This window comes from Pelmatolapia mariae, linkage group LG2, assembly GCF_036321145.2.
Source record: "Pelmatolapia mariae isolate MD_Pm_ZW linkage group LG2, Pm_UMD_F_2, whole genome shotgun sequence".
NCBI classification, from domain to species: Eukaryota; Metazoa; Chordata; class Actinopteri; order Cichliformes; family Cichlidae; genus Pelmatolapia; species Pelmatolapia mariae.
Window position 1 is genome coordinate 24298361 of NC_086228.1, and position 25572 is coordinate 24323932.

Here is a 25572-nt window from a genome sequence, read left to right on the forward strand (position 1 = left end):
ACCTAATTCCTAATTCATTTACTACAGTTTCAAATATTATTATATAGGCTAACATATTTTGTTATTATTTATTATAATAGTCATGTAATAAATATTATTATTATTATACACAGTTAAACTAAATTTCTATCTTTATGAGATAAGCAAACACTACCTTGTGGAAAAAGGTCACTTGATCATCATTTAAATAGACATTAAGAAGAAAAGATGCCCTGAAACACAACCACAAGGAAACCCACACTCAATAGCTCTTTATTAATCTTCTGTTAACATGAAACAAAAATAATTTAAAACCTGCAGATTGTTTTTTAGATTCTATGTATAGTTCAGGTGTGGTGGGTACGTTCCTTGGGCTGAAAACTAACTTAAACAATATTGTGCAATCAACAACTTGTTGGAGGTGAAGGGAGGAAGACAGGACAGAAAAAAAAAACTGTCCTAATATAGCATAAGATAAATAATTTTTACTAGTTTTATTTATTTATCATATTAGTATTAAACAATATATTTTTATACATTTGTTATAATAAATATATAAGACATCGTCAAACATAAAAATAAAATATATAAAGAATGTATAAAATTAAAATACAGAGCAGTCTGTTAGCAACAGTTAAATTAGCAGCATCATGTTTCCACTGGCACTGGACGTCGCTAGGGGTCATCAGAGGTTCACACCCCCGCGAGGACTTTTCCCAAAACATTCCGCTGCTACGTCACCAGCTCCCGCCCCGCTCCGCCTCGTGCCACAACGACTCCGGCTTGTCAGCTGCACGAGACGTGCGGCATCTCGTCTCAACCTATGAGAACTGTCAGTAAACGCTAGCGCCTAGCTCCGCTCGCTTTAAACTTAAACTTAAACTTATCTTCGCCGAACAGTGAAGAGCCGGAGCCTGGTTCTAACAGCGGGAACAGAGCCCTGCCACGCCTGCGTGTGTGAGAGTGTGTGCGCCTCCCCGGCGGCTGGCGCCCTTTGTAACTGAAGTAGTGAATGGTAAGTAGCTTTACTGCGTGGCTAGCTGGTAGCATCATCGCTACAGTTGTGTGTCATTCAGCGCTCACCAAACACTAATAGGCGGTAGAAAAGTTACTTTCGGCTGGTCTCACTGCGGCTGTTACTCACTCTCTACCTCCGTGGCTGTTAAAGTGAGATTTAGTTTGAAGTTGTCATTTGTCTCGAGTTGAGTTTTGAACCTCGTGATCAGGCCGGGGTCCAACTTCTGGCTCCCTGCCACCACCACCTCCTCCTCCTCATCATCATCATCATCATTATTATCGTTGTTGTGCTACATCTGCACATGTCCACCTCATTAAGAGACTGCCTGAGACGACGTGCTTTTGTCCCTAATTAGAAATTAATGGTTATATTTCCAAAGTGTGTGTGGATAACATTCATCTTTGTGATTTTTGTTTTATCCTACCTTGATGGGGCTGTTTTGTTTTTGTAATCGTGTTTCTATTGTATTTTATTTGAGGTATTCTGTTGTAGGTTGTGTTTACGATAAGATCTACGTTATTCCAAAAGCTTGACGTTTTTAGCTGCTATAACGTTGAATTTTCCAAACGCCTACTTATAAACTTAAATAAGTATGGTGTGACTCGGTGAAATAAAACAGAATACAATATGACAAACGAAATATTCCCGTTATGTACAGATTAAAGTCAGATAAGTATAAACATAGAAGAAAAATAAAACAGAAATAAAATTGCTTTTTAAATGTAGTGCAAAGATAACAAATATCAGATGACATTATAATGGATCAGTACAACTGAATGTAGTATTCATATTTTATCTGCTGTAATGTACTAATTGTATATCTCATCTCCTTTTTGTGTACTGACATTCAGTACTTTATTTATTAAGGTGTCGTGAGCAATAGCATAAAATGATCACATTCTTAAACATTACATGTTTGATCATGGTCTTTTAATCTTTTAATCCCCTGATGTTTGTTTTTTAAAGAATTGCTTTCTTTTATCATGCCATTACTTTTTGTATAAGGCCTTCTGTTTTCTCTGCCTGTTTTAAAGTGGAAAGAAAAAAAAATTTGTTGTATTAATTATTAGTTTGAAGTTGGTGCCTGTTTTCTAACTTGTGGTAGATGAAATATTGAATGGCTTTCTCCATCTTGAAAGAAGAGGAAATAGATATGAGCAGGGGAAAGACAACATATGATGTTTTACTATCACGTGAAAAAGAAAGTACGGTGGTACATAAAGTCCTATGACAATTTTGTCACAGGACTGTATGTGCCTGAGACCACTTGTCCACTATTGACTTTAGGTGGTCTGTGGAACAAAAACACTAAAAAGTTCTGTAATTTCACCCTGACAGTCATGTGCTGTATTGTGAAACAAGCACTGCATGAAAAACCAGATTTTCAACCTCAAGATCACCTGCAGATCTAACCCAATCCTGGCAGTTAACAACTGGTCATGGTCTTTGATTAGAACCTGTAATTAGTAATATGAATGATGTTGAACTATCAAACAGAAAAGTTGCCAAACCCTCCCAGGTCGAGGCTTCTCAAACTCGTTTATGTTATATTTTTATCGATTAGAAATGTTAATTTAGTTTTATGGGGACACTTACACTCTGACTAATTTAAAATATTAGCCATAGCTTAATAGTGATTAATCAGATGAATCCTTACTTAAAGTAATTGATAGTTGCTGCCTTTAACACTAATCAGCTTGTGCACCAGTATACTGTTTTGAATAATGCTCAGATTGGCGTGTCATCCTAATGAAACTGAAAAGACACTTAAGTCCCCTGTACAAAAGTGTTATTGTCCAGTCTTTGTAGTCACTCTGGGTGTTATGTGACTGGCTCCTCTCAGTCATAGTCGGGTATTTCTGCCAGGAAGCAGGTAAATAGTGATGTGACACGTATGCTATGACAGAAACTATGTGAGTTTGGTGTTGACAGCCTTGAGGCTGTAATGCAAGTCCAAACTGAGCTTTTAATAAACCTCTGTGAGTTTGTTTCAGGCCATTTCAGTCAGGCTTTTCTTCATTCCAATGCTCTCACCTTTAATTCTGCTTATCCGTGTCCAGGTGATGTTGTTGTTGTTTGTCTGTATTAACAAAGTGCTTGCAAATGCAATGTTTTGAACAAGAGACTTTAAAACAGCCATCAGATGTGGCATTGTCTGAGGAAGAACCTTGACGTAAACTTGAAATTTGAGAGAGATTATATTTACTTTCAGCTTTCAGTGATGCATGAACGTAGCAAGAAGGCTGTGTTGGGAAACACTGAGTCACAGCTGCCCAACAGTGACAACCAGTTTCTCCCTGAGGGTTCAAAGCCTTAGCAACATTCAACACAGGACGGAGTCAAAGGCAGACATGATTTGTTCTTGTTTAGATATACATGCTATCAACTGAATCCTCTGTACCAACACATGCATACGCCTTCAAGTTACTACATTTATTTTAGCAGCAGAGTGGATTTAGGTATGACTCATAATAAATTATACTGTAGTACTATTTGCATTTGATTTACCTACATTGTTTTGTTTATATATGAAAGATAGTCTAAAAACATTGAAACTTAATCATGCATGGATTTCACAACCTTCCTTTATTCTTGCCACACTAATAGGCCAGTTCATGTTAAATAAAAAATATGAAAAATTGTAGAAGTAGATTGACAAAGTAGTGGTAGGAAGCATTTTTTATGACTAATTATAACACAGTTCACATATAAGTATATGGCTGGGATTATAAATGGCCTATACTTCCTCTTTGTTCTGGTAAATCCCATGGCTTTAGAAGCTGTCTTATTCTGGATCAGCCAACTATGAATAGGAAAGGTTAGGTAGCACCATGCCTTGTGAAGCCATGCACAGTCTGTCACCCCGAGTGCTTAGAAACCAAGTGACCTTTAAGTTTAAAAAGGAAATGTTTTTTCTGAGGGAATTAAATAAAAATGAACTTTGATTCAAGCTCTTGATATAATTTTCCCAACCTTTCAGGCCCAGGCAGAAAGAAATGAGCTGGGCTGAGGAGGACTGGACAGTAGGGCTGTCTGGACGGGTTCTGCAAAAGGTGAAGGAGCTGCAAATCCATCATGAACGGCTGTCCAGGGAAAACAAGCAGAAACAGCTGCAGCTGGACAACATCCATGCAAGCCTTGAGAAGCAAACTGTGAAAGTATGAACACTTATACTGTTCCTCGCACAATTTACATGACAAATAACTGAAACACAAGTATTAGTAACTTTGTGATTTGGTACTGTTGACTTTGAAAGTTTAGTTAAGGCTGTAAGAAATCATCTAACTTTGTCCTGCTTCTGAACTGGACTGGATTTTTGGAGTCAGCCAGCAGGTTCAACCCAAGAACCTTGCTGCTGTGAGACAGCAGTACTAACTGCTGCTCTACCATGGTACCTATTATGGTTGATGTAATGCTGCCTTTTCCAAAAACAATATGCTAAATCTAGATTAACATTAGAAAATCTTCTTATTGGAAGCTCAATTTGGAAGTTATCTAAAATTTAAGAAGTAGCCCTGTATCTCTGTGATCAGTGAGAGCTCAGTCTGTCACTGACTGCTGACCATGGATCCACTGGCACTGGCTCAGGAAGCTGCTCCTGCCACCTGCTGTGGCATTGAGCGCTTAGGCAGACCACAGAAAAATTACATAATCTGTAGGAAATAGTATTTTTTTATGAGTGCTTCTTTAAATGCACACTTTTTCATCTGAATTACACAAAAGAATAAAATCATACATTAGCTTTTCAAGAAATTTTATATATGAATGTAGAGAAAAGGTTGACCTACATGTTGCTCTTCAAGGAAATACAGTTCCTGTAATTTTAATCTTCTCTAAATAACATTGTGCAAATATTGTCATGAAGGGTGAGTCATCTGTAGCAGGATTTCCTTAAATAATCATTAAATATATACTTCTCTCTCTCTCTCTCCTTTTTCCTCCTTTTTTCTGCCAAGTATGAGGAGGTACGTGTGGAGCTGCAGTCGGTGCAGCGAGAGCTCCAAAACGTTCGGGATGAGGCCACGACAGCAGTGACGAGCAGGGACCGCCTTACGCAGGAGCTTCAGACTAAGCAGGCCCAAGTTTGCTCTTTGGAGGGCCAGCTAGATGCTACTCGTACCCTCAACAACAAACTCACCCAGGAAATCAAAAGGTCAGCATGAGCTAAAAACCACAGAGGCAAGAAGCTTCTCTCAATTTTAATTTCATCTGGTTTTGGTCTTTATGTATTGTTTTCACTGAATGTTTGAAATATAGTGACGTTTGGTATTCTTAGGATAACTTAGTTTGAATTAAACTTGATAGTTAAATACAATCTGTCTTTAAGGGGGGGGGGGGGGTAAAAGGGGGGGATTTGTGAGGTAAAACTAAAACTGATTGTTGGAACTACATGCAGCACTAAAAATCAGACAATAGACATTACATTTTGATAGTATAGGAAGCTGCCTTAAATGGAGCTGTCCCAGTCAGCTTTTTGGATGTTGATTGGATACAGTCCCTATATTATTCAATCTGATACTTACATTAGCCAAAGTAATTGTTAGATATGTTTTCTTCTGCTCTGTTCCAGTAATTTGCATACAAGTGGCTTTATTAATTAATTAATTGGTGTATTGTACACTAACTGTTAATGGTTACCATACCACTTTGTTTATAATTCATTTTTGAAAAACAACAACAGGTCTGACCAAAGGGCTGTACAATAAAACTAAACATAAAAGATGAACAGAGGCCAGAGGGTCAAAAAAACCTGACACGAATAAGGCCTGTAGAAGTTAAACAATAAAGGAATACATAAAAGCAACTTAAAAACACAGTAAGCATATCACACTGGGTCAAAGGCCAGGGATTAAAAGTATGTAAACAAGATTTTAAAACGACAAGTTAAGGAGCCTGCTTGGCATGCGGTGGCATATTGTTCCACAGTCTTCGCGCTGCAACTGTGAAAGCTCTATCCCCTCTGATTTTTCATTATATTATCAGGTTATTGTATGAAACAGAAAAAGTACTATTGATTACCATGTACATGTAAATAAAAACAGAATGCAATGATTTGATCTCATAAGCCCATTTTTATTGACAGTAGAACATAGAAAACATGTCATGTTTTTAAACTTTAACATTTTACTATTTAGCTTATATTAGCTTATATTGAATTTGATGATCAAAAAGGTTAAGAAGGGTTGTTCTAAATAGGAACAGCTGGAGGAACATTTTGAACTAATTAGATGAATTGACAGTTTCTCGGAAGTAAAAATGGGCAGAGGTTCACCAGTCAGTAAAAAACTGCATATATGTTTCTCAACCTAAAATTCTGAAGGCTGTCTCGTCATCTACAGTACATGATGAATTATGTTAATGTTTTTTTTTTTTTAAATGATTGTTGGATGGCACATATTGCTATGAATTGTGGGAGGGCATACTTTTCTTTCATAAGTGATAGCTCAGTGTAACCTTGACTAAAAGAGTTAAACTACATTTTGAAGGAACGGCTTTTCTCAGTTTGTAGAGAATTCGGCCAGCTGTTATCATTGTTTTTGCATATACTACTGGATCTCGTCCTTCAGCTAGGATGTTTTCTAAGCAAATCTGACTTTTTGACCTCAGCCCTCATTTCCTGTAAGAAATATCTCCATTTCTCTTCCCACTCTAAACTCTTTCACTCTGCGTCTCCTTTCTGTGGCAGGCTGGAAGCCGAGCTAGAGAAGCTGCAGAACAGCATCAGGTCACCAGATACCTCTCTGTTTTCTACTCCCTGCTGGAATACAGCCTCGCCCTGGGAACACAATGGTACAGTTTTCTAAACTGTAAAATTATTAATTGGTTTAATCTCTATGGCAGTTTATTTCTCATCTTTTATTAAAACTCTTTACAGTTAAGAAAATTAAATAGTTAAACCACCAGAGTCCCAAATGAGCAGTGGATATAAATAAACCCCCTTGAGCTACATTGCTTTCCCAGCCCTCTACTCTCTAAGGACAGTTTGTTTGTCTTTCCTCTCGTCACTAAACCACTTGGTAATTTACAGCTGTTGTTCCTGTTCAGTTTTTGTGATCGGTTGTAGGTACTAAGTTCATTCCATATGCTTTGTTTTTGCCCTGTAGGGAGCCGACAGGAAGAGAAACAGGGGCACAGAGATGAAGGGCAGAGCCGGGCTCCTCACATCCGAGTAAGTCTGAACATGTTCTCACACTGAGCTATGTGTAGGCTAATCCAAGACTGCTGTGGATTGTAGCTGAAAGCTGATGTTCTCTACTTGGAGGATTTAACTGTCTTATTAGCAAAGCATAACATCCCTCCTTATTTGATTAGTTTTTCTTTTAGTCTTAAGTAATTAAGTCTTTCCAAATAAGTGGCCCAGATGGCTGTAACTGTTTCTTAAATGTGAGCTACTACAGCACGTGGTGCATTTAAAAAAAACAGATGAAACAACGTTATACTTAATTTCTCTATCTTTAAACATGACAGTGTAGTTAAGAGTTTTTATAGTAGGTTAAAGAGCATCAGTGTCTGTTATCAGGGTGTTATTGTATTTTTCAAATCTCATTCTGGCCTTGTGATAAGGACACGAAGAATTCGTATTTTAAAGTTGTTCTGTCCTTATAATGGAGTTTTTTTCTGGTTAAATTTAGATGTTAAAAACAACACCATGGCACACAGCTCTTTGTTTAACAGCAAGGTTCTTTTTTCTAGCAGTCAGCTGAAAGGATAAGATTGGCAGTATTATCAAAAATTTTAAAGAATGACCAAATCTAACTTTATATACACATTTTTAACTGAAGACCGAAAACTTTAAAAAGGTGAGAAATTTATAAGTTTATTCCTAAAAAATGAGATCAGTAGACTTTATTTATGGGTTTAACACAAATTACGTTGTCCCAGGTTCATCAATAATAATATGTAATTCAGTGCTCCTTCTGTGGAATGTTTTTTTAACTTTGTACAGAGGAATATGCTGTTACAGGCTTTCACTACTCAGACGATCTGCTAAGTTATTGCTGGTTTGAGTCTTTTGGTAAAATGTCTTTTTAACAGCAATAGAAATGTAAAATATGCCCTGCTTCACCTGCTTCTATTATTTCCTAACATTGATCATAGTGTGCTGCTGCATTTGTTTGTTCAGGTCTGGCAGGCAAAAGAAAAGGTTTAGGAAAATGTAACAGCAAGTCTGTGCTCTTACATCTGAACATTGACTTTTCTTTCACAATCTCTCATCCTGAAGCAGCATTTGAAATATACTAAAGGTGCTGTGCACACTGAAGCAATTTCTCTTGAGTTATGAATAAAACAGCAGTTAGTAATTCTTAGTTGCATTAGTCTGATTGTAAAACCTTGAGTCCTTGAGCCTTGTTTTTGTCGAGCCTCTTCCTGCTCATGCTGCTCCTCTTTTTTTTTTTGTCTTTGATTAAACCCTCTCTCATCCTTTCAGCAGCGGCTTCAGTTCTCTGAGACACCCACACCTTCATTGCCACAACAACAACACAAGAGCACACGCCACAGCCACTCACCCGTCCAATCGGACACCTTCTCCACTCCCCTGGGTGTGTTTCCATGGGAACGGGATGACACAAAACCAGCAGCAAGGAGGCGACCTCTGCCCTCTCCCTCTTTGATGCCCTCCTCTGATGTCACAAATCAAGGCCTGTCAGAGCAGGGGGTTTATGGGAAGGACCGCAGGACAGAGACAGACAGTGAGTGGGGATGGAATTACTCTGTGTTAGCCATTTGCAAATTACAAATATATACGCACGCAACTCAGGCCAGCAGCATTTATCCTAAAACAAGATTAAAAACCTAGCTGGATTACCATAACAACAGGAGCCAGTATGGATATGCTATTATCTACTTAACTCCGTACCCCTGCTGTGAAACCACCCTCTGATTTCAAAGTTTAGATTTTCATTTGGATGTTTTGCAGTCTTCAGCAACAAAGTGCACACAGCAACTTAATAAGGAGCAGATTTGACTTAAAAAAACAACCAAAAAACAAAACATTACCCAGGCTTTTTTACATTAGCAAAATTAACAAAATCTAAAACCACAATCAGAGATGGTGGGCTCAGAGTTGGCTTTGGTAATCACAATTTTTCCTTTCCCAATAAAGGCAAAAACTTGGTTACCTTGTTTTACAGAAACCTATGCATTGTCCTGTTATGTCTATAAATTCAATTTAAAAAATGTCTTTTATGCTTAAGTGAATGAAGTCTCAGTTAACATAACTGTTTAGTTATGAGATTTTATTATGGCTTTAAAACCTACTTGGAGAGTGCTAAAAATGTATGTATTCATATAATCCCCTCTACGATAACAGTGGTTATCAAATGTCTTTGTTAATCCAGGCTTTGTTCCTTAGGCTTCGTTCGTGCTCACATAAAAGGGGACAGTTGACGCTTTAATTTTTTTTCTTTTTTTCTTTCTTTTTCTTTCTTTTTTTTTTACAGCTGCACATTAGAGCTCTTAAATTTAAACCCTGGTCTGGTCATTCCATGATGAGCGTTGCATAGAAATCACTTTGATTTTTGATTCAATCAAAGAAATGTAAAATGACTGCAACAAATCAGGATCCATGTAGGTAACACAACACATCTAGATTGCACTACTAGACTGCATGGCTTTCTTTGGTGGTAACACTAAAGCAAGTCTCAACAGGTTGCCTGCTTTCAGCTGAGAATATATATCACAGTTAGAGCAAATTGCGAGTGACTCTTGTGTCCAGTTTTAATCTAAAGTCTTTCCAGTCTCAACTGCGTGCAACAGTTGAAACTAGTAATGGGTAGAAACTCTATGTAATGCATAAAAGGTTTATGTTCTGTATGTTATTTGTTAAACTGTGTCACCCTTATAAAATATATTTAAAGTAAAATAAAATCATCTTAACCTACCGTACATTAAGGCATGTTATGCTGATATAGCCACTGTGATGTCACACTGTTTAAATCACTCAAACGGAATATTTTCACTTTCCCTATCTTGGATGCGAACTCTTGCGTTATGTTACTCTTACATTATTGATAAGTGGTCAGTCAATGCGCAAACTGGATAATACTAATAATACTAGTACATGTCCATGCAGCAATATTGTTTGGTCTGTTTGTTTTTACAAACTTATATACTTAGTCACAATGAGTCAAGTAAAAGAAATAGGGGTGTTGATTCTTACTTGTAAATAACTAAATTGAAGATAAAAAAAATTCTGAGTAGGAAAAATTCCTTGTGTGTGTGCGTGCGTGCACATGCGCGCACGCCAGGGTGTTCCTGTGCCATATTTAGGTTCTGCTCTACTTTATTAATGTCATTTTAGCCTGTTGTTTTGAGGTTTCTCGACAACATCATGACCTGATCCTATCCATGATCCTATATAGATAAGATTCTTCAGAGGCCTGAAATGTACCTTGTCTGTCAAGTTTGGTTGCTCCACTCCTATCTTGTAGGAGGAGTTCATGGATTTTATGTCTTATAGTAAGATGATCTGAAACAAGTTGCTGAGCCTGTAAAGTCATCAGGAAAGTGTTTACTGAAGTCACCCAAAGGAGTCACCCTCCTGCTGGACATTAGAAAAATGCAGCTTTAAGGCACCACTGCATTTGCTTCATTTTTCACTGATGTGCATGCTGCATGCATTATTTGATGTTATCTATGATTATCCAGAATATGTTACCACGGTGATCTTTTCATACTTTGTTATATTCAAAACTCCTTTCTAATGGCCAGTCTACCCTTATTATACCATTATTCTCTCTTCATAGTACAACCTCTGGTGCTGACATTGCTAACCAACCTTGTGTCTATAGACAGGCTGTTCCAGGGCCTGGGTTTATTACAGCAAACACTTATAGCTTGTGGTCAGTTTATACTGAGGGTTTTAATTCTAAGCCAAATAAAGATTTAAATAAAGCACAGATGTACAGCAAACTGAGGTCAGATGAACTCTTATTGTTTAATTTACATAATAACAACAATAGATAAAATTGCTGGCAGGTGCCATAATTAACACTGCGAGGTCTCTCTGTTTAAAATGTGTTGCCCACTTCACTCAAAATATTATTATAAGCTTTGTCCAAATGACGAAATTCTGTCAGTTTTGGTTTACCTCAGAGTGACAGCAACATCAGTATAAGTGAACAGTGTTGTCATCATGAATCTCATGCACATGTGTAACCTCAGCTGCACTCGTTACATAAGAGGTTGTGTAGAAATGACTGGCCAGAGATTCCTCTGCCTGCTCCCAGGCCGGCTTCATGATGTAGAGTGACTCTTACTGCAGTTTGTAGTTGTGATGTAACACTGTTGCTCTCACCGGGTGTTTTTGTGTTTGTTCAGGGGAGGAAGGAGACAGGTCAATATGAAACAATAAAAGCTGCTGGGACACTGGCGTGAGGGGTGGGGGGTGGGGTTATAATGTTTACTTTAGGTGTGCCTATTTGCAGCCATGTTTCTCCTGATAACAGAACATACAGTTTAGGATTCATTCTGGCTACTGGGTAGGATTTATACTTGGGGTTGTATGTAGCAAAAAAACATTGTTCCTTTTTAGATTAGCAATGGAAAAAAATGTGATTATATTTATGTCTTTGGTAGGTAAATATATGCCTGGAGAGATTTTAAAATGGGACAGTTAAAATATTGACAATGCATTACAAGCACACAATTGATTTTTATCCTTATCATCAGTCTCCTCCCCAGGCTGGATCTAAGTGCATCATATAGAGTTATAACTTTGATTCATTGCACCAGTGTGTATAGATTGACCCTAAGTGTTGTTGACACTAAGCCATCAGTTTTGTTTTGTTTGTTTTTTTTTTAAATCAGAAATCAAGATATTCTTAATGGTAATGGAAATGGATTTGTTTGTTTTTGCAATTATTCATTCACCTATATTCTCTTGCTCACTCTCCACTCACTCAGCCACCGTTCTGGCATTTTATGATCCCAGCTCACTGTTTGTGAGCACTGTTTTTTAATTAAAGGCGCTCTTTAAATTCTGAAAAAAAAAAGTATAAATATTAGTTAACAAATACTTAATTTTCTCCTATCTCTATGAGATTAACACAGAATTTATAAACATTCTCTGGTAACAGGACTTCCTTTTTAAAAAAAAAAAAAAAAAGAATTGTTTTATACCCAAATCAAATATTCTCTGCTTAGGCTGCTGTCCCCACAGCCCAGCCCCAGATGAGTGGAAGAAAATGGATGGTTGAAATTATTAACCATACTTCTTTCTGTCCATCTGTCAGTGTCTCCTCAAATTCAAAGTCGTATGTCTTATCTGGAAGAGGAGCTGCTGGTGAAGGACAGGACGTTGAAGTCCATGCAGAACGAAATGGCGCAAACCAAGAAGGAGCTCGCCGCCAACGAGCTCAGCCTGCAGAAAGTCTCCAGTGAGCTTAGCCTGGCACAGACACGTATGGCCCAGGACAGTGAACGGGTAAACACATGCACATATACTACTGCTACAGGTAGTGGTGCTTCTAGTACTACTGCTGAAAACAAACATATCATTTTAGTGATAATGTTCCATATTTTCCTGACGCTCTGGTGTTTTTTGACATGGCAGAGGTGTTGATCTTATTTAACAAAACATTTGTCTTCCCTGAAATATTAACGTGCTCTTTGAAAAAACTGGAAAAAATGGTGGGCCTTTTTCCTGTTGTGCTGTAAAGCAGCCTAAAACCATCTGGTATGAATAAGTTGTGCGGTTGTGCTTCCCTGGTTTAATTAATACCATCTCAGTGTGAGGTCGTTCTGAATCACAGTTGAAAGACTGAAATAAACTAAGCAAGTCAACCAAAGAAAAATAATGTAACCGATAAATGCAAGCCTGGAAGTGACTCATAATTATGTTTTACAAAATGTAAACACAAACATTTGGCCATTTAAACAGTTTAGTTACTGTGTGACTGCAGTATCTTTCACAAGCATACACATTCAAAACCCACAAAGTTATCTTGCTGCTACAGTGTTGTGATTTGGGAGGAGTTCTTTTGTAGGCTTTGTTTTCACAAGGAAAAACCTCAGTAATTTTTCCATTAACCAGTGCTAAATGATTAGAGCTGTTCTCACAAATGAATAATAGCAGTAATAATGTTTATTTGTATAGCAAAACCAGCATTATGAAGTGTTTTATGCCCTCCATCTATTCATCCATCCAGCTTCTTTAGTGCTTCTCAATTTCAAGGTAGTGGGTGGCTTGAGTCTATCAATGTATGTGTTAAAACAAAGTTGGAACTTTGGTTTGCATTAGGACAAAATTCTCTGAGATTTAATCATCACAAGTCATAAGCAAATTAAATGCAAAAGATTTGGTTTGGTGATAAGAAGTCAAACATCAGTTTTCACTGACATTTAACAGTATGTACCTGATGTTAAGTAATATCAGATCTATCATATAGAGCAAAACTCAGGTAAAGAGCTGCATTTGTTTTTCCATGACAGGCATCAGGAGCTGAGCAAAGACTGAAGCAACTACAAGAGGAGCTTAAGTGTCAGAGGCAAAATGCAGAAAGCAGCAGACTGCAACACCAACAGCGTACCAAAGAGCTGGAGAAACAACATCAGAGGGTGAGATGAACATCAAAGCAAAGGAAAAGCATTTTTTATTTGATTTCCTTTTTTCCATAGATTGATAGATTCTATTGTTTGTTTTTGTGTGTTTCTAGGATTTGACAGAGCTTCAGAAGGAGAGGCAGTGTCTGGAGAAGCAGCATCAACAGGACGTGAATAAGCTCAACCAGGAGCTTCAACAGGCTAGAACGCTCCACAATGCCCTGCAGGCCCAGGCTGACAAGGTACATGCGCGCACATGTACAAGTATACTCTCAAAATATTACACATTAACCAGACCAACAAGTCCTCTAACATGCATACAAATTCATTTATCAAGATAAAGTTGCTATCAGCACTGGAAACCAAGGACCAAAAAGATATGACATACTGTTTCTGTTTATACTATTATTTATAATTATACTATTATAATTATACCTTTCCTGTTTTTAGTATTTCCTTTCTCTGTCCTTCTCCCATCTTACCTTTCGCGTGTCCTGGGACTGTTTTTATTATATGGACCCAAGGTCAATGAATTTATCTCACTTTTTCTCCCACACTTTCTGCGTGCCTGTGATGTTTTCTCTCTCTCTCTCTCTCTCTCTCTCTCTCTCTTTTTCACTGTCTTCGACTCTGTGTTTCTGATTTCTCTCCCCTCCACCTGCTCTCCTCTCCGCTTCGTCCTCCTCTCCTCTTGGTTTCTCCCCCAGTGGAAAGGTTGAGCAGAGAAGGTAATGACAGTGTGACCGCTCAGTTTTTCTTTGTTTATGGAAGCTTGAACCACTCGGAAACTTGGAACTTGTGTGTGAGAAATGGAGTGCTCAGCAAAAGAAGGCGTGAAACAGTGGCTGTGGGATGAGGGTGAAAGATTTGTATGAAGTGTTTTAAGGCATGTTGCATGAATGCAGAGTGCAAATTTTGTTTGTGGTTAAAAACCTTTTTTAAAAATTATACTTTGGAAGTCTTTAACATAAAGGAATGATGTGGCACTAATTCTTTATTAGATTAAAAAAATCTCTCAGAAAAAAAATTTAGTCCATAACCTTCTGTGTATATATAAATACTGTCTTAACAATAGCTATTCAGTTTTACTAGTGTCCTTTAAACGTTACTGTAAGCTCTTTGTGAACCACACAGGTGTTATCTTGTATCTGATAAAGCTACACTGTGTAAATTAACAATAGAAGCACAGTTTCACATATAAAGTCAGCAACATTTAGCTGCAGGTAATGAGCACTTTATACAGGCCTTTGTGGAATTTGCGTCTTACTATTTGTTTTTTTTGTGCATGCATGAAGTTTCAGTTATGAGAATCCAATCTTTTTACATTTATTGAAATTCACTAAGTGAGCTGATAAAATCAGTATCAGATGTTTTCAGAGGAAGAAACATTTGTGTAAATGCTTTAAATTGGTCAGTGACCTGCTGATTTGATTGGTTGTTAAACTACATGTGACATTTCATTGAGTGAGAATTACTGGGTCACTCAATATTGTAACAAAACCAAGTGACTAATTAGTGACCAATACAAAAAAGTTTGTCTTTAAAGAGCTACACTGAAGTTAAAAATAATTAATTAGCAAATAATTTACTCAGTACTTCACAATATTGCTACATATATACAGTTATATGAGTATAATGTGTAGAATTTTTAGATGAGAACTGGTGGGAAGCTAATCTACTTGAGTCTTTGCTGATAACCCTGAGAGAGGCAGAGGATATGTTAAACACATCAATATCTGTCCTGCTTCCTGTTCCCTTCACTGGCTGTGATTCCTGCACCTGAAACAAGGCAAACAAGTCATTCCTTTTTTTTTTCAGTTCTCCTATTGTTTTTGCTTTTTCTTCCCCCTACTTTAATTTCTTTTTTTAAATACCTTCTCTGTTGTGTTGTTTGGATTCATTCTCACTATTTCACTATTCCCTCTATCAGCTTTCTCTACAGAAGCAGGCGCTGGAGAAAGAGTTGGAGACTCTGAAAGAGAAACTGAAATGGACGGAGGGACAGCTGAAGGAGAGCCAGAAGAAAGAAGCACAGACACAAGCCAAACTGACGGTAACACATAGTGATCATCACTGATACATGCAGACGTTGTTAGGAGTCAGGGCCTGCATTAATTATTCATTAGATGAGCAGTGGGTAATGACCATCCTTATGTGCCATATGTTAGTCAATAAGTGTGGATCCAGCTCCATCATTATGTTTTATTAAAGATATCGGATTAGCGTTATCCTCACTGTTATTTAGTTGTGCCTTGTAATACTTGTAATACTACACACATCAACACTGACACAAATACAAGAAAACGGCCTTTGAATGGCTGTCTGTTGTAGTGTCCACTATGCGTGAAAGGGTTAATGTGAAAGAAAGACAGCTGCATGCAAGGGAAAACAATTCTCAGTGAAGGGCCGCTTCAGTGTGTTTCTTTACAGATGAACTTATAGCTGTGATTTGTGGAAACATTGTTACTGGACCAAATGGGGAAGCAGCTGGCCTACTGACTTACCTTGGCCAACAGGCCCTGGAATGAACTTTACATGATTAAAAGTTTTAGTAAAGCCTTTCTGATGCGCAAAGACATTTGCTATTGTTGTGCAAGTTCCAAATCAACATTCACTATTGTATTGCACCCTGCTAAGCTGAGAGTGCAGAAGATGTAAAATGCCCACATTTTTAGAATTTGTAGCAGTTTATTACATGGTCATAAGCTTGCAACAGAGTTGGTACTAATACTGCCTTCATCTGTAGCTTGTTTGTGGTTTCTAGCTGTTGAGACACTGTGTTTGGGATGCTCTTAATCCATTTATATTACACCCAGTATGTCCTCATCTGGCAGTCTTCTTGCACAATTGATAACATTTGAAGTGCAAATATCACAAGGTCAAAAATATAGACTGAAAATTTATTAATGGCTTAATTTTAGTGTTATCTTGGGAGATTAAAGATGTCATGGCAGACATATTTTGGAAATCAATCAGATTTTCTGACAGATATTTGAAAAAGAAACCTTAAAAATCCATCGTTGGTCATGAAGATTCCCTTCAGCTAAGCTGAACACTTAAAAATCAGTAAGTTTGATTTGACTGGATTCATCCCACCTCATTTGACTATTTTTGCTCTTTGCATTAGGAAGCTGTGCGTGAGGCAGAGGGCGTGGCTGTGACTCTGGAGCAGAGCAGGAAGCGAGAGCGAGCTCTGGAAGAGGAGGGGAGGAGACTTGCAGATGAGCGAGCTGACACCCTGCGTCTCCTGAAAGAACTACAGGGTGAGGCATACACTGTGGGGACAAAGCCAAATCTGTTTATTAGTCATGAGAGATTGGAGTTTCTTGTCTTTCCTCCCTCCACAAGAGTCAGGATTTTGGAGTCTCACATGGCCACATGCTTAACATGAGCTTGTTGTACTGGTGTCCTTTAGTGGGCTTATTGTGATAATGCTGCCCTGTAGTAATTTATTATTTTGAACAGCAAAAAGGGAGATTGATTACTGAAGAGGGTGAGTCCTAGATGACAGTTATATACTCAATGTCATGTAAATTACTCTTTCACGCATAAGATTTATCCCAGTGCTGCTCCCTGCTGGTTAGTGATAGATGAATGTTATCCTTTCAAAAATACACTTAACGTTTCCACTAATGCACATGTTTATTAAGTTTTTTTGTTTATACATATTAAAAATGTTTTTCCTTTTAATTCTAGAGCAAAAGTCAGCACCTCCACCACAGCCTGTACAGTTTTGCCCTGTTGGACAGAGTTTTTCATCTCAGTCTTCCTCTTCTCATTATCCTCGACCGTCAGCCCAAACCAAGAGGCCTTCTTCAAACCGAGCTGAGCAGAGGAGGGAAGAAGAGGATGCACAGGAGAGAAGGACAGATATCAGAGCATCTTATCCTTCTGATAGAGAACCAGGAGAAGGAATTGACTCAGAACACATCAGTGCCCTAATCTCCCCAGACTCCTCAGAGTGTTTAAAGAGAGCAGGAGACAAAGGGAAAATTAATGAAGAGGAGAACAAAGTTATAAATGAGGCAATAGAATGTGACGTCTCTCATACGCCCATCAACAACTCTAACGCTAAAGATCTTGATAGAATGATCAGTCTTGAGCACTCACCTAAGACACAAAATTTGACCCTTTCTGCAGAAAAGACACCTACTCTCAAGTCTGAGCAGACCGTTCCCTCTGAAGACCTCAAAAAGGAGAATGCAATGCTCCGTTCAGAGCTCCAAGATGTAAGAGAAGAACTGCAGAAACGACTAGAGGACCTGGAAGCCCAACGAAGAGCTGAGACAGAAGCCAGGACCCGCCTTAAACAGCTTAGCCGCAAACACACCAGCCAGGCTGCAGAGAAAGAGGAGAAAGAAAAGGAATGGAAGACACAACTGGAGACTGAAAGAGCTGAGACAGAGAGGCTGAGGAGGGCGATGACTGCTTTGGAGGCAGACATAAAGTGTGTAAAGGAGAGGGGAAGCGAGCAGGAGGAAGAGAAAAACAAAGAACAACAAGATAGGGAGAGTGAAATGGTAGAGCTTAATATTCAGCTTAAAAAACAGCTGGCGGAGGTGAAAGCTCAGCTGGCTTTAGAGCGAGAGGAAAAAAAGAGAGAGGAAGAGGAGAGAAGCCAAATAATAAACACAGACGCTAATGTAAAGGAACAGCTGAGCATGAAGGTGGCAGAACTTAAAGCTCAAGTGGAAGAACTGAAGCAAAAAAGAAAACCCACACAAGAAGAGAAGCACACAGATGCAAACACTCCCCTGACGTATTTGACTCTTCGTGATGACGAGCTCAACTCCAACATCAATAGCTGTGGCAACACACTCCTGCCTTCACCAGAGCAGCACCTCCTTTTCTGCCAGTCCACCAACCAACACAACATGCTTGTTTCTCAGACAGCAGCAGACATCATCCAAGAAAAGAGCAATGTGATAGATGCCGAGCGCTCTCCTCTGTCAGATGATGTTCAGATAGGCCGAATAGCCTCAGACCCCCAGAAGGCTGAGCCTACAGCCTCTAATTTGGTGAAAGAGGTGGAGCGACTGAAGAATGAGAATGCAAAGGAGACAGAGCGCGCTAACCAGTGTCAGATTAAACTGGAGGCCCTGCAGAGCCAGGTAAATGATGCTGGATATATAGATTAGTGCACAGAATTTCTCAAACCTAAGTATTTCTGTATTAAACAGTCACTCTCGAATGTTCTGCACTTCTGAACAGCTTAATTCATGTGTCATCACTGTACTTTCGTTTATTGCTAAATCTTGAATTCATACTACTCAAAAACATTATGGGACACTTTGAAAACACATCAGTTGGAACACTGTAGGTCATTTTGTAGCACTCTAACAGTGCACATGCTCTTCCTCATTGCACAAAGGAGCAGATTCTGGTCGTGCTGATGGGTTACAACCTTCTATGGCTCTGTCCAGCACTCCTAGCGTAACTGCATGTCTCCCTCTCTGCTACTTAACTGACCAAATTAATAGTCCTGAAGTTTAATCACATTGAAGCTAAAAAGAAAAGAATAAAGTGTTCCTTTATTTTTTGAGCAGTGTATGAATCGTGTTATTGTAAAGCACAATATTAAAATTAGGATATCATTATATAGATATCACTGATCTCATTGAAGTAAAAAAAAATCAAACATGTTACTTTCCTTCTGTAAGTTATTTAAGAAATAAGATGGCCACTAAAGATTACGAAAGAGTTAATTAAGATTTGCCAGTCAAAGACAAACAAAAAGCAGGCAGTAAAAAAGAAAAAGGAAATACAGAAAAGTATAGGAGTCAATAAAACAGTTGCAAACTGTTTAAATGCAACCCGAGCAGATAGATAAGAAGACTTCGGGTATCAGGTCAGTGCTAATCTGAGAAGGTAAACATCAGTCCTGATAGAAGCAAAGTAAACTCTGCATATCCAGTAAGGTGACCTGACTCTCTGTGTGGCCCTGATTTACAAGTGGTCATAATGATTTAAATTTACAACAGCAAATTCACTGCATTTATACACATTTTTCCTCGAGGAAGTAAGATTCGTTAAGAAAAAGGCCTTTGATTTGCTTTTTTAAAATGTGTTTTGTGCTGTGAGCTGTGACCAGTGAAGTGCAGACCCCAGTGGTATTTTTACTTTCTCTAGTTGTCATTTCTTCTATTTTTTCTTTCAACCTTCTCTTCTTGTCAGGTGACACGTCAGACGCAGCAGCTAACCATGGCCTTTGAGAAGCAGAGTCAGCACATTGCAGGCCTTCTAACTGAGCTACAAGAGAAGGAGAGCGCCCTCCAAAGCCAAAAACAGGAACTACTACAATGCAAGCAAGAGCTGGATGAACTAAAGAATGATAAAAAGGATGAGGTGAAGATGATGGTCAAAGAGGTGGAGGAACAGATACAAAGTGAAGAACAGGGAGATGAGAAGCCGGTGGAGAATTCAGAGCTCTCACTAAAACAGGAAAAGGAGAGTAGGGTCACCTGTCAAATTGCAGAGTCACTGCCTGAGAGTGACTTGAAAGCACAGTGTGATGCAAGTCAGCCAGAGACATGTGATACTCAAACGGCAACACCTGATAGCAGTGAAGAAGCTAATAAAACAGGGGACCAGCATCCTGAATCTATAGACTCGAACAAAACTCAGAGTAACCCTGACTCTGCTTGTCTGATGGTAGAGACTGAGTGCGTTCAAAGCGGAAAAGAAGCAGATATCCTTACTGAACTGCTCACTCTCAGACGGGAGAATAAGCTGTTGAAACAAAGAATTGAGGGCCTGACCATCTCTGACACACAAAACCCAACATTACAGACTGACGCTGAAAATCAAGACGATCCAACACAAAGCCAAAACACACCAAACGCTGCACTGTCCTGCTTGGCAGAAGACGGGACACTGAGTCTGCTGAATGACGTCATGACTGAGGGATTGGAGTCAAATATGAATGAGGAAGAAGATGAAGGACAAGATTTAAAAAAGGAAGACCAAAGAAACACAAGAGCTGAAGAAGACCTGGAGGAAATGTCTGAGGTGCACGTAACTCAACTACAACAACAGGTAATGGCAGTGATTTTTCTCCTTCATTTATATGAAAAGATGAAAAGTGGCAAAAATATAATGGGTTAGTTGTATAGGACTTAAAATTATACAGGTGGGTTAATGGAGAATGAGATGCTAGATGGTAGTCTTAACTAGTGGAAATATTTGGGTAATGGCACGATTTCCATCATTTTGCCTCTGTATGCTGCCAGAGTAGATTTTATATGAAGCAGTTAAAATCCAGTTGAAGTAGAGTCTTTCTACTCAAGGGCTTAAACAAAAATATAATTTAGAAATTGCAAATATTTATAGATACCCTCCCCTATTTTTAGGGGCTTAAATTGTAATTGGACAAATTAATACGACTCTTTCGCAGTACTGAGTATCAAATGATTTATGACATTAAAATATTCAATAAGATCTGTATTGCTGAATATAGAATTACTTTTTTAATAATATTGTGGATTTTATTTGTTTTATATTTAAGTTTTATGTCCAATTGATTCAGTCTATATTCAGTCTACTGTCATTCTCCTTCTGTCCAGGTGGAGGCACTGCAGATAAGGGTACGAGCTCTCTCTGAGGAGACCCAGCAGCAGGCAGAGGAGCTTGCTGTGTGGAGACTGGCCTCCCAAACAGCACCAACATTTGAGGAATGTGAAACCCATGAACTGACTTCTGCTGTCACACAGTCCCAGTCAAACCAGGAGCAAACAGATGAGATGACCCAGTGCTCACCTCAAACTCTACCTGTTCAGGATCCGGTTCAGACACCCACACTGGATAGACAGAAAAGCCAGGAAACCATCACAGTCATCAGAGAAGACGAGTTACTCGTTTCCTGCTCCTCCAACAGACTGCAGGGCCGCATGCTGTTCTCCAGGTAACACACAACACTCTGCAATCACAGAGATAACTTGTAACTGATCACACCTCGGTGTCTGTGTGTGTTAAACGCATATATTAAGTATATTTGTACAGTGTACAGGTAACAGCTGGAATTAACTTTTGCTTGTTTTACCACAAGACTCCAGAACAGCAACCTTGCTGAACCAAAGAGCCTCCATCCCTTTAAAACTACTGAAATGCTTCAAGAATACAGTCAGGACACTGCCAAGGCTGACCAGGTGATTTTTATAAATTGTCACTCACTTATGTACCAGACGGCTAATTGTCATTATGTAATTTTGTGTAAATTACAATGAAAAAAGAGTCCTTTAAATTAAATAATTCCAGATAATTGCTAGTGAAATCTAGGAAGTCTTTTAGCCAGTGCACATAAAGGCATTCCTGTAGAGAAGTAAGCCTACATATTTGGAGAAATTAATTTTTAATAATAAATGGGCCAGAACTGAGCGGCTCCTGTTGTAAATAGAAATTCTTATCATATTAGAGACATTTAAAATAGATGTTTTGTTTACCTATAAAATAAAGCATTTGTACTTTTACACCTGGACTTAAAACACCTGTCTGCCCTCAGTATTGAATAAAATGCAATGGTTTTCAGTTTTATCCTAGGTATATGCGTTTATTTGCCTACTAGATTAAATATTAATTCTTAAATCACTTTCTTTTGTCTCTTGACTCAGGAATCTGAAAAAGAAAACCAGGAGATTAACGTCACACAATGGTCAGATAGTTGTCCAAAAGTAAGAAGAGACAGTCAACTCATCCAAATGACATTGGAGAAAATGGCTCAACATCACTCAGGCGAAGTCTGTGAGCCAGATTCCACCAAAACAGAAGCCAAACTAAACACAACGACTAATTCCTCAGACAGAGTTGTCAAGATAGAAATGAAAAGTGTCAGCAGTCAGACAGAGGAGAGTTTGAATCCTCGTGGCGTTTCAACAGTATGTGTTAACACTCAGACTGAGGAGGAGGAAGAACAAGGTTCAGTGGATTCCCCTCCTGTGTCTCCTGTCCAGTTATCTGGGGAGGCGGCGTCAGGAGACAAAATCTTGTTTTCTGGTTCCTTCCCCATCCCGGCTGACCCGGCACGTCTGGCTGAAAGAATTCGCCGCAACAGGACGCAGCTGTCAGCTGCCTTTGACGACACAGAATACGAACCCTACGGCCTGCCGGAAGTCGTCATGAAAGGTAACTTTATTGTTTGCGGGCCTGTAGAGTGAAAAATGGAAAAGTAATTAAAGTTATTTTGGAGGGAGTTGCGTAAAACTTTTTGACCAATTAGTACAAAATTCTTCTCACAGCCGAGTCACCAGCTGATTCCAGCTTGCAAGCTGAAACGTTACATGGTAAAAATAGTGAAGCAGTTAACTGCTAGTGAGCCAAATATTCCTTTGAGCACTTTGTAGAGACTAAACTAAGAGATGACTTTGAGTCAGTGATTATATTACCCCCCAAGCTGTAGCACCATTTGGCAATAGGTTTGGTATAACAAATAAAATGGTGACAGCCGCACAACCCCCGAAAACAAGACAAGAGTGTCCTGTTCTTTGTCCCCAAACAGCTTCACTTACACGGCAGCTCAACTTTTAGCTTCTGCTTGCTTGCGTCTGGATATTTAACACATTTTCTAAGATAGTGACAAGTAAATAAATACCGTAAGTAAGCAATTTGGCAATTTTCAGTTTGTGTTCCCGGGTACTGTGTGACCAGATTAAAGTTCAAAATATAGATTGGATTCAAAATTTGTTTAATTTATTAACAGTATTCATAAGTACATACAGTCTCTGAGTCTTTGTGATTCCCTGTGGGTTTCCTGTTTATGTGTTCCTTATCTCTGTTCTTTCCCACTCTGATCTATTTTCTACTAACTCTTTTATTTAACCCTCCGTCTTTTTCCCCTCTCCATCCTTTAGGTTTTGCTGACATTCCCAGTGGTGCTGCATGTCCCTATATTGTGAGAAGAGGTTTGTTGGGCACCGCTGTGGTACCTGTCTCCCAGAAAGACGCAGAAAAGGAGGAGACGGATTAAAACACAGCAAGAGGTAAACTCCAGACACTATCAAAAAAACATTTTAAAATAGATTTAACATCATAAGATATTAACAAAAAATAAAATAAAAATTAGGTAGTAAAAATATACCTCCAAGTCCCTGGATCAAGGATATCCAGGTCCAGATTACTTTGAGATACTAGAACAGAATAGAAGTAGATCCAAATCCAGATCAACTCTAAAGGTTAATTGGTTCTAACTTCGGTCAGGACCCATGTCTGGTCCATAATTGCATATTTTAGTCTCTCTCATTCACTTTATAGGGGAAGATGAAAATCTATCATGATAAGTTGGGCAAATGTGATGACTCCCTGTCTCCAGCAGAGGGATCTCACTTACTTTAAGGACAAAGCTGTTAATACTTTTATTGTCACTACTTTTTGTTTATTGTGCTTTGTTTTTTCAGGTTTGAAGCTAATTTGTTTTACTTAGTGCAAACACACAGGCACCAATATTTTAGAATTTATGTTAAATACAGAAATCAGAAACAAATGTTGATGCTTATCTGGTTGCTTTTAATTTAACAAGATCACCATGTGAGTCATGCGTCTTTTTGGTGGTTCACCCCTTTTTTAAAATATGCTTCTTATTCTAAACAGGGGAAAAAAATCATCACAGCCTTTAATATTTATCATAACAAAGGAAAATCAGGAGGTATTCAACATAGGAGCTGATTGTTAGTGGTAATGTGATTACTTATATAGCATGATTCCATATAACTCTTTGAATCGGTTGAAAGGGATGTGGATTTGATCCAGGACTAAAATACTGCCTTACATGTTCTTGTTTTTGCATACAGGTTTTTTGCAGACCTGTTGGAAACACCTGACTCACCCTGGCTTTACCATGAACCTGAATAATGGACAACAGCCGCTGCACAAGAGACTCAAAGCAATTAAAACCTTGAAACAAACACAGGAGCAGTTTAAAAAGCTGCAATCAGCTGTGGACTTCTTTACGTGTGTGTGCAGGTAACTAGGCCTGCACTGGCAGAATAAACACCTCCACTGTGCATCCAAAAATGTTTTAATGGCCTCTAGTTTATCCACAAATTACCACATGGAGACTTTGCTGTCCATCACAATGGTGTCACTTTACACCCACCTGTATATTTAGGTACTGAGGTGGTGGTTTAGTGATGCTTGTTGATGTTTCTTGAACCACTTTTCCGAAGGGATTGTTTAGCTTTTCGTAACTCAGAATTAAGTTATGGGCCTAGCCCGCTCTTACTTTGCATGAAACGGTGCCTAGTTGGTGTTTTTCTAAACAAGCACTTGTCAAGATAAGTTTGTTTTTCAAAAGGGTCAAGCCAAGGAAGGCCTGTTGTGGCAAATATGTTTGAATCTTTAAACCATTTCAGTTGGCTTATTTTTGGACACTTGAGTGTGTTTTTGTAGAGGGGAGGTGTTAGGAAAAAAAATGTGTGAAAACATAGTGTGAGTGTGTGAATTATTAGCTGTGAATTTGCACCTTTGTGTCCCTATCTTGGTGTTTCTGTTTGTCTCTGTGTGTGTGTGTGTGTGTGTGTGTGTGTGTGTGTGTGGGGGGGGGGGGGGGGGGGGGATAGAGAGAGACTGGGATAAGCATGTCTATGACTCAGTGTAACCTGGATTGGTTTCCGCTCCATGTATGGTGATACACACTGCATTCCCACTCACCTCCCTCTCCTGCTCTGCTTCTGTGTCTTACACTAAAGCACTCTCAGTAGTTACACAAAACAAAATTCCCATAAACTAAACATGTGAAGCTTTACTTTGTTAGAATTAAATGAACTAAGCTGGTGTTTTATAATGAATAGCTTTTAATTTATTTACTTTTTCCTCTTGCACATTTGTAGACAACATGTAAATGGTTTTGTAGTTGAGTTGGGAGAAATGTCAAGTTTGTTATGTACCCTAAAACAGCAGATTTTCACCATTGTGTTTACAGGATTTAATCTGGTAAAGGATAGGTTCTTAATTCTACTTAAAGTTATACTCACAGGCCATCATGTACATTGAAGGAGTTGCATGTTGTAGTTAAGTTTGGTAAGGTTGGTACCGAAGGTTGGTAT

At 38.6% G+C, this 25572-nt stretch overlaps 1 protein-coding gene across 2 annotated transcripts; it reads left to right on the forward strand.

Moving 5' to 3' along the window:
• The first annotated feature begins 719 nt into the window (after positions 1 to 719).
• Positions 720 to 25050, forward strand: si:dkeyp-115e12.6 (centromere protein F). Of its 2 annotated transcripts, none has more exons than XM_063496160.1 (18): positions 720 to 994; positions 3978 to 4155; positions 4954 to 5150; positions 6684 to 6787; positions 7102 to 7166; positions 8427 to 8688; positions 12232 to 12422; positions 13430 to 13555; positions 13654 to 13782; positions 15471 to 15593; positions 16668 to 16803; positions 17237 to 18651; positions 19715 to 20575; positions 21103 to 21440; positions 21585 to 21684; positions 22147 to 22657; positions 23383 to 23511; positions 24319 to 25050. In XM_063496160.1, the coding sequence occupies exons 2-17, from the start codon at positions 3994 to 3996 to the stop codon at positions 23496 to 23498; spliced, it is 4836 nt and encodes a 1611-aa protein (XP_063352230.1). In that variant the 5' UTR covers positions 720 to 994; positions 3978 to 3993; the 3' UTR covers positions 23499 to 23511; positions 24319 to 25050. The 2 variants fall into 2 exon arrangements, with proteins under 2 accessions (XP_063352230.1, XP_063352239.1); XM_063496169.1 differs by having other exon boundaries at positions 8430 to 8688.
• Positions 25051 to 25572: the final 522 nt, after the last annotated feature.